This window comes from Cryptomeria japonica, chromosome 2, assembly GCF_030272615.1.
Source record: "Cryptomeria japonica chromosome 2, Sugi_1.0, whole genome shotgun sequence".
NCBI classification, from domain to species: domain Eukaryota; kingdom Viridiplantae; phylum Streptophyta; class Pinopsida; order Cupressales; family Cupressaceae; genus Cryptomeria; species Cryptomeria japonica.
This window is the reverse complement of record NC_081406.1, coordinates 352,964,593-352,975,088: the sequence shown is the minus strand read 5'-3', so window position 1 is coordinate 352,975,088 and position 10,496 is coordinate 352,964,593. Positions and strand designations below refer to the sequence as shown.

Below are 10,496 nucleotides of genomic sequence, written 5' to 3'. Positions count from 1 at the left end.
TGTGCAATCCTATCTAGTGTGCGTGCTCTATTATGTGATATTTTATCATGCACAAGCTTAATTTACACATATATTGTTTCATTATTGTTTCATTTCATTTATGCAATTTTGATATTGGAAACACCTTATGAATGCTATTTATGCAATTTTGATATTGCGAACACCTTATGAATGCTTGCATAACACTATTTGACGTAGTAAAAACCCCCTCTCGTTGTATTGACTAATTCGATGCATCTTGGCTTACTTATAAGATTCCATTGTTTTGCGCTTGGTACTACTTTCATTTCACTCTTATCTCTTATGTATCATTGCACAACCTTACTCCTTAAGATCTCACTCTACACAATTTAACTATGATGATGCACGCATTTCTTCTATAATGGTGAAGCAACGAACTTTACAAAATATTAGCCGATCTCACCCCAAAAAACACGAGCAATGGAAAATTAATTTATGCAGATAACCCAAGAAAGGTGATCGCCGAGTCTCTAAAAAATTTCCAAAAGTGAAAGATTATTTGGAGGAAGGAATTCATAGGGGGTTGCATCCGTTTCGCAGCTTGCACAGAGTTGTAACCAAAATTCACCACAACACGGAAATCCAAAATATTTCAGGCAGAGGAGAAAAATGCATAAGATTTGGGAAAGTAGTGAAATGGACTATTCGTGGTTGAGAATATTGTTAATCGGTGGTGGATGCGTGGGAATAGGTTATATTCTGGGTCGCAAGCCTTTGAATTTTAGAGCGATCATAAAGAGAGGCGTTACTCGTAAGTCTACTCTCAATGCCTCACCTCCTTCATATGATGGCAAAACCGATCTTCACGAGATCGAGCAGGTAGCAGAGTTTATGGAAGATTTTAAAATGGTAACTCATCTACTCTTCTCTCTCTCTTCTTCCGTGTTTGGATGCCGTCAAGATTTTCAATAGCTACCATTTGCAAACTTTTTAATAGCATTTCCTTCAAAATGCTAATATAGAAAAGAAAACAGTTCAATTCTACTTGTGAGATGCAATTGCTTAAGAAAAAGGCTATGTTGCCGGCATTTTTTATTTTTTATATTTATTTGGAAAATTCCCCTTGCACTTGACCTCCTAGCAAGTTGTATGCTACATCATTGGGTGATGCATTTTACTCAATTCGGACTCGTTATCGTGTCCCTTGGGAATTTCAGCCTCAGGCTCTGTCTTTGGAAAGCGAAATACATATATCACTCGAGCTCATCCCGTTGATCATGTTGCTCGCAATGCTGCTTAGATGCTCTTTGTTTGGATGGCTTTTAAGGGCATGATACTGTCTTCATTGGAAAATAAGTTTATACCATTTTGTTCAAAACAGGAAATATAAAGATTAAAAAGGAGAACTACAAAGATATAAAATTCTTCACATTTTTATTCTTTATGGTTCCTGTTTTTGAGAGCTTTTTCTAACATTAGGGAATGTTTAGGTTTATGGGATTGGGATGAAACTGCAACTGCAAATTTAGCAAATATTGGGTCTTTGTATACATAAAACAATCTGTTGATGATAGGGGAGTGGGTGACCCTTCAACCATATCTTATAATATTCATAATGGTACACTATTTTGAAATTTTCATATTAGTTCAGATGCGAGCCAACACCTCATCTTACATCCACCAAACTACATTAAATTGTTCACCTTTTCATTCTATATATTCTCTGGCCATGTTAGCTTTGTCCAAATTAGGGTTACGCTTCATTTTATGGGATTCGGATGAAATTGCAACTGAAAATTTGGCAAATATTGCGTCTTTTTATGTACATAAAACAATCCATTAATGATGGGGAAGCGTACAACCCTTCAACCATATCCTACAATATTCGTAATGGTACACTATTTTCACATCAGGTTAGATGTGAGTTGATACCTCATCTTACATCCACTAGACCGCATTAAAATTGTTCATCTTTTCATTCTTTATAATTTCTGTTTGTGATAGCTTTATCTAAAATTAGGGGTACACTTTGTTTTATGGGATTTGGGTGATATTGCGACTGAAAATCCAGCAAACATTGGGTTTATTATATTCATTAAACAATCCATTTATAATGTGGGAGCAGGCGACCCTTCAACCATACCTTACAATATTCATAATGTTACAATATTCTCACATTAGCTCAGATGCGAGCCAACACCTCATCTTACATTTGCCAAATATCATTTCGTAGGGAGATCATTTTAACACCAAGCCACACTAACATGGAGGCTGTATTAAACATTGGGGCACTTTAGCCATGTTTTGAACCTAGCTCTTTGAAGCAGTGAGTGCTTCATCTTACCATTGGACCACGACCCTTAACTTTACAGTTTACTGTTAGTTTTCAGCCCTATGAGTGTGAAGCTTATGTCAATCATTAGCTCATTTGATTTTTGTGGTTTTGAATAAGAGATGAAGGAAGCTGGGGATCTGATAGATTATTTTTTGCCGTCACATGGATTCTTCAATCATTAGGATTGGGGTGTCTGAAATATGTCTTCCTGGCTTGAAACAGCTCCTAGTGTTGATGGTGTTTGTGTCATGGTTTAGATGGTTACCACATACATCTTGTCATGCCCCACCATGAAGGTAGAGCAATACCCTAGAAAAATCGTGAAGTCTTGAGACAAGACACACACACACACACACACACACATATATATATATATATCATTAGGGTTAGACAAACCACATCATATTCATATACTATCAGCAATATTATATAAGCATATTACGGTTTGGAGGAAGAGACATGATGGGTCCGCCCGAAACCATTTCTACACTAAACCCAAGAGTGGATGTTTGCCAGAGCTCTCTTGCTTGCTTAGTGGCTTGTACCTGCTTTCCCCAACCATGTCTCGTCTCCCTGTTCTATTGACCCCCCCTTACAACCTCCCTCCAACCCCACAAGATGGCAACTGTTTATAGGGAGACGAGACATGGTTGGGGAAAGCAGGTACAAGCCACTAAGCAAGCAAGAGAGCTCTGGCAGACATCCACTCTTGGGTTTAGTGTAGAAATGGTTTCGGGCGGACCCATCACGTCTCTTCCTCCAAACCCTAATATGCTTATATAATATTGCCGATAGTATATGAATATGATGTGGTTTGTCTAATTCATTCTCTTCCTCCAAACCCTGATATGCTGATAGTATATAAATATGACGTGGTTTGTCTAACCCTAATGATTATATTTATATGTTCAATCATATACTATCAGCAATATTTTATATATATATATATATATATATATATATATATATATATATGTTCAATCATTAGGGTTAGACAAACCACATCATATTCATATACTATTAGCAATATTATACAAGCATATTAGGGTTTGGAGGAAGAGACATGATGGGTCCGCCCGAAACCATTTCTACACTAAACCCAAGAGTGGATGTCTGCCAGAGCTCTCTTGCTTGCTTAGTGGTTTGTACCTGCTTTCCCCAACCATGTCTCATCTCCCTATGAACAGTTGCCATCTTGTGGAGTTGGGGGGAGGTTGTAAGGGGGATGTCTGCCATAGCTGTCTTGCTTGCTTAGTGGCTTGTACCTGTTTTCCCCAACCATGTCTCGTCTCCCTATGAACAGTTGCCATCTTGTGGAGTTGGGGTGTCACTTGACTCTATTAGAATAATATCTCTATTATTTATTATTAATGGTCAATAATGTAACATAATGTACATATTATTTAGTTTCTATTCTTCTTCCGTTTACAATTGTTTCTTAATAGACACATCGTCTTCATGAATACTATATGTACACTTTCATTCTTTTAATAAAATCATTGCATTTCATGAACAAACTCTGTACATGTCCTCTTTGTCCTAGGCTGCAATGGCCCCTCTAGGACGGCCTACTTATGAGCCCTCTTGCCACTCTCCTCTTACACCTCAAGCTCTCTCTCGCAAGGTGGATTTCAGACAGTATGTATAGCTATTCTCATTTTCCTGAAGACACATGCCTTCTTGCAGGATTGGGGGGAGGTTGTAAGGGAGTTCCTTGACTCTGTAAGTGCCCTCTTGTCCTAGAGGTCACTAAGGTCATCCTAGGACGGCTTACTTACGAGCCCGCTCGTCACCCATCTCTTACTCCTCAGGCCTTCTCTCACAAGAGGGATTTCAGACAAGTATATCTAACCTATATTCTTTCATAGGAATATATACTTAAACATTACTGATTAAGCAAAACAACATGTATAACAGATATATATGTAATTAATTGACAAATATATATAAACATTATTTATACCGAAGAATATAGGGAGATAATGATAATCTGTTGGAGTTAGAGGACTGTTGCAATCTAGTTCAGTCTGAAGTCTCTTCCTTCCAAGGGCTGTTTACCAGTGCTGTTTTGCAACTTTGCTCTGGTTCGATCTGATGCTATTGTCTGATTTGATATTGCTGCTGCTGTGAAATTATTATTTATTGATGCTTCCATGATGATCCTTCCAACATCCCGTCCTCTATTCTTATACTGTTCTCTTGGGCTGGGGCTTGTGTCATTTTGTGGACATCTTTCTTTGAATGGCGGCATCTCTTACTGCTGCCTTTTTCTTGATTAATTCATTTCCTTAATGAACCGACTTGATAATTAATTCATTGCCTTAATGAATTGCTCTTGGTAATCTGTCCTTAACACATTTTTTACACTTGACTGATTGCTGTTATTCAGGAGCGAATCTTATGCACTTAATGTTCTTCCATCCCTTTGCCAGTCTCATTCAAATTATCACGATTTATGAAGCCAGACAAATTTATATTCAAATCCATTGGGTTTGCTGCCTTCAGATTATTATGATGTATAAAAATGGTGAAGTCTTACTTTGTAAGATCATTTTTATATCTGGATCTGTTAGGATGTCAGATCATGCTTATGACTAAATATTATTAATAGACAGCGCATGGATTGATAAAAAGAGCATTTGGAACAAGGATGAACAGCATTTAGAATATAGCAACGAAGTGATCTTAACTATGCAGCGATCTTAAGTTAAGGAAAGCACTAAGTATTTGGTTAAGAACATGCAATCCATCAAGAGGTGCAATTGCAAACTAATTATGATGGCTAATGATAACGATGGGGCACCAATGAGGAGACCCGACCCCTCATGAAGGACAACCACTCCAAAAGTCACACACCTTGAGGGAAATGATAGGATATAAAATCACGATGGGAAGAAGACAGCAAGGGTATGGAAGGAGAGAACATGAGGCATTCGATCCAGCAATAGATTTGCAGTTCACAATTAATTAAACTAGACAGCAGACTTACATGCTGTTCAAGTATTTGGTATAATGTATAATGCATGGCATTTTGATCTGGCTGATATGTGTAATGTCCCCATACTAGTCAGGGACATTGGTTTGAGGAGTTAGCCTATTTTTGGACCCTTGTAGGCTAGCAGGGTATGGATAAGGGGGTCAGTAATGCAGTATCTTGAGGAGTGGTCTGTCTATTTGTTCTAGTTCGGTGTTGAGTTCAGTTCTGGTCTTCGTTTCATCAGTTTCTGATATTATATGAGGATTTCCTAATTTTTAGGGAAAAACTGCTAAAAATAGACATGGTCCTATTTTCATTGGCGTGGCGAACTGTGGCCCTAGCTTTTGACAGATTCAGTTTCCGAACAATAATGAGAGAGATATGAATTTTTAAGTGGTTCCATAGGCAATTAATATTTTAATGAAATATTAATATAAAATCACAAAGTGCATCACTTAAATTTATTTAAGTGAAAAATAATTATCTCCTAAGCTAGGCGTTGCTTTTAGGGTTAAGTTGGGAACCCTAAAAGCAAGTTATGATTTTTAAATCCCTAATTGCCAAAAATCGTACTTTTTGGGTATTTAGGCAGCCAAGATGGAAATTAAACCTCATTCATTGATATTGAGCATTTGACATTTCTTCTGAGCACTTGGCTATGGCAGCTAGGGTTTGGACCTGTTTTGGAGAGCGTGCATTCTTCAGAATTCAGTAGCTTTGAGATTGTGAAAGATCAATTGAATTGTTGCAGCTTGGTTGGCTTCATTCAGAAGTCAAATTGGATTGAACTGGGGCAGATTTGGCTTCTTACAAGGCAGATTTGTTGTAGGTTTCCTATTTATTGTTTTGTTGTTAATTCTTCTGTGGTTTGGAGGCTTCTCTTCCCAAACACACAGCTTGCTCATTTATTGGCGCCATCTTCCACTGTTTGGGTGTCTTAGTATTAAATAAGAGCAGATCTGAATTGTTTCAGAATAAAAATCAGAACTTTGTAAGTTGCTGATTGAATTCTTTTAATTCAATAAATTGGCTAAGGACCTGTTGTGACGTCTTCACACATCGCCCCATTGCAAATGGGGACCCCCACTTTTCGCTTTTTAGAGTGGGCAATTTTGCGTTTCCCGTGCCCGAGTCTCGGAGTTTTGCCTAGTTTCCTAGTGTTTGCCTAGCGACGTCTAGGGTTTTTAAAGTGTTAGGATCAAGTTGCAAAAGATGATATTTTTAATGATCCTAAGTTTTGCTAAGTGTTTGACCATTTGAACGTTAATGTATTTTTAAACACGCGCATCAAATGATTTTAAAGTGCCAAGATATTCACAGACCTTTTGGAGTTGTTTTCTCGCTCCTAAGGTAATATTTAAGTTGGTTTCGCACTTTATTCCAATATTTTCCTAGCGTTTCGCTCATATTTTTGGAAAATTAGTCTAAGTCCAGTTAAATTTAAAGTCGTTGAGTGATTTTGAGTGGTTAAAATGATAAAATCCTAAGGGAAATTCATATTCCAAGGGTTAAAGGGTCAAAATCCATGCTAGAGGTGTTTTTCCCCTCACATTCCAGACTACCCAACCCATTCCCCCACTCAAAATCCATACTACACATGGGTTTACCCTGGAATCCATACTGGCCACTAATTTCCCCCACTATTTATCCATACTGCCATCGAATTTCCCCTGGAAGTGCTAAATTTTGGCTAAGTGTCAGGATTTATCCAGACTGCCATCGATTTTCCACCAAGAGTGCGGATTGGAAGTATGGACTAGAATGCAAGGATAATTCCATGCCTGGGTCGATTTTCCACCAGGATTTTTGTGACAACTAAGTGAGGATTTTTGTCCGGATTTTTATCCAGGCAGAGGTCGATTTTCCCTTGAGCATTTTTGTAAGGATTTTTGTCCGGATTTTTATCCAAACAGGGATCGATTTTCCACTGGGAACATTATGAAGAGTTTTTTGTCCGGATTTTCATCCAGACTGAGGTTGAATTTCCACCAGGGAGGTATTTTTTCAAGTTAAGTGAGTTTTGAGTGTGGATTTTTGTCCAGACACACATTGAATTTCCCCTGGGGGGTGATTTTTGCAAAATGAGTGCATTTTTGTCCAAACTCACATCGAATTTCCCCTGGGAGGGTTTTTATGTGCATTTTGATGAAATTGAGCATGGATTTTTGTCCAAGCATGGGTCGAATTTCCCTTATGGGGTAAATTTTGACACTTAAGTGATTTTGAAGGGATTTTTCAATCCCAACCTATAGCGATTTTCCCCTGGAGGCTTTATTTTGGATTTAAATTGTAATATTTTAAAAAATAAGCCCCATTTAATTGCTTTTAAATAATTATTAATGATTATTTAAAATTTAAAAGCAAATTTAATAACTTGCAATAATTATTAAATGTTTGAACCTTCTAGAAGCAAGTTAGGGTTTCACCAAGCAAGTATTTATACAAGTGTTTTATCCCACATTGCTTGTGTGGTGAAAGTGAAAGATGAAAGCAAGTATATGAGAGGAGTTTCCAACATTATTTTATTATTAAATTTGCCAGGTGTCTCCATGAAAGGTGATTTTTCTCCCTTATTGGCAAATTTTGGCAAAGTGTTGAAGTGAAGTGTTGGGTTGAGGATTCTTTCCTCCTCCATTTTTTCCAGCTTGGCTGTTCCAACCTCCATTGTTGCAGATCCGAGTTGCTATTGAAGACATTTTTAGAATTTTGGAATGGCGCCATAGTTGGGAAAATTTCGATTTTTATTTGGGAGTGCTTTGTGTCGTTGTTTGGGGTGATTTTCTTCATGCTTGGTGGCTGCCATTATTTTCAGACCTTGCTGGGCGCCATTGCTGGGAGTGATATGACCTCCATTGTTGGTTGGGAACACATTTTCAAAATTATTCTTCATTGCCCAGCTCATCCACACTAAGGCGATTTTGGTTAAGGGCTGTTTGGAGGAGTTTTTAGTGCATTTTCAAGGGCTGCCATTGTTGTTACAGTCTGAAACTCCATAGCTGCAGGTTGTCTTTAGACTGATTTTCATTTCCAGCCACTTGCCAACTTGGGAAATTTAACTTGGGCGTCATTTCTTATTAGTTTTTTGGGCATTTGGTGGAGCTTCCATTGCTGATCTAAGTCTGAAACTCCATTTTCAGATTTGTCATCAGACTTAGATATTTTTTACCAGCCCTTTGTTTGTGCCCAGATTTGACAAACTTCACTTCGGGAAGGTGAAATTCATCAAATACAGGTGTTTCCTAGGACTGCGACAAGTTTAAATGACTGATTTATTGAAGTTGTAGGTTGTCTTCAGACATTGGGCAGCCATTGTTGGACCTTGGAAGGGTGTTTTCAGACTTTATGAACTAAAAATCAGACTTTTTCACACCCTTTTCCAAGCATTTTCAGAATTGTGGTATACTTCCGGGCACCATTTTTGACATTTTTCTGAGTATACTAGGTTGTCTTCAGACTGAAACTTCATTTCCAGCCATATAGTTGTGTCCAAATGTGACCATTTCTGAGTTTTGAAGGTCAAAATAATTCAAATGCAAGCATGTGACATGGCTGTGACCACTTCCAACCATTGATATTCATCATTTTCAGAGTGTCTTCAGACTTTTTGGAGCCATTTTCAGACTTTCACAGGGTGTATTCAGACTTAAGAATCAGAAAATCAGACTTCAATACACCATTTTTTGAGTATTTTCAGACATTGGAGGGCGGATTCAGACTTTGTCCTCAGAAAATCAGACTTTTATTATAACTTTTATATCGAAAATCAGTCACTTTCTGAGTGTTTTCAGACCTCCAAGTGATATTTCCAGACCTGGACGTTCATTTTTGGGCTCCAAATACTTGCTTTTCTGAGTTTACATAGGTGTCTTCAGATTTAGCAATTATGATCAGACTTATCCTAAGTCTGAAAATCGGTTTTTCTTAAGGAAAATCTTCTAGACTTTAATCCGGACCTTCATATTTTCCAGAATTGGTGTTACAATTTTCTAAGATTACCTAACATGTTGGGACAAAATGTCAGGAACAAAGTCCTGATGGTGTCTGGATTTCCACTCCATGGAATGGTGATCCAGTCAACACAAGATTTTCAAGGACAGTGAGTTTGGATGAGGATCGGATTTCCATTGCAGGGCGGAATTACAAAGGAAGGAAGTTGTCCAGATATGGACAAGGATAATGCGGATGGTTTTGAGGAATGATCAATCCATATGCGGATGAATTTCCCACCAAGGTTGAAGTTAAGTTTATCATATAGTGTTTGATTCAATACTTATTTGTTTTGCAGGACTGTTACGAGGAAAGGAAGCATGATCAAGGCTTGAAGTGAAGGAGGATGCACGCAATGCGGATAAGGAAGATCAATACTTCAAAGATTGGATGGGGATTTCCGGATAGAGATTCCAGAAGGTGAAGATGAGGACTAGATCAATCATGAAGAAGACTTCACCTTGATGATGAATAAATGAATGAAGGCGAGTTCGAGACATGAGCACAAGGGATTTCATATCAAGAAATCCGGAATTCCAATGTCAAGGTGCGTCAAGGAAGGATTTTAGGATTCCAAGATTGGGAAATTTCCCAAACATAAGGAGGGAACAATTCATGGAATTCCTTAACATAAGGATGGAATGCAAAGTATCATAAAGGATTCCAAACATTGTGAAGATGAAGAATGTACAAGGCAAATTGATTAAGTGTGCAACGTAAGCTGAGGTGGCATCCTAGTCACCATCCGTTCAATCAAAGGGTGCCAAGTCAACATTCATTCAAGGAGGGAATAGGTGACACATGGCACTACATCAAATATTATTTATCTTACCTACCCTCGTTTCTTATTGGCCAATGTAATGGTGGTTGTACAGACCCTAATTAGGGTTTTATCTTGTAATCTTGGCCGTTGATCTTAGATCAATCTGGGCCATCCATTTTCTTAGAGACTCTATATATGCCCCTTTGTCTCTCATTTGTAAGAGAGTTTTTGTAGAATTGTTGGTATATGCTACAGCTATTTGAATCCTAATCATTGTTCAATTGTTGGTGATTTTGCTCTTCAAATGTTGTATTTGCATTCATGGTTCTCAATTCCTCCAAGTTAGATTAGAATTTATTTTCATGTATGTTAGATTGAGTGGAAGATTTGTTGAATTTATTTGTGTGGAATCCTTAATCCATACCACTAGCCTCTTGCCGCTGGTAAGTGCACCTTGTGTGGTCAACTGGAAT

General features: G+C 37.9%; 1 protein-coding gene across 1 annotated transcript in view; it reads left to right on the top strand.

Annotated features, from left to right (window-relative positions):
- Nucleotides 1–281: 281 nt before the first annotated feature.
- The window catches only part of LOC131065247 (uncharacterized), a 163,359-nt gene continuing 153,144 nt past the window's right edge, over nucleotides 282–10,496 (top strand). The window contains exon 1 of the mRNA XM_057999715.2: nucleotides 282–870. Within this exon, the coding sequence (XP_057855698.1) occupies nucleotides 631–870 (240 nt within the window). The 5' untranslated portion in view covers nucleotides 282–630. The remainder of the gene's footprint in view (nucleotides 871–10,496) is intronic.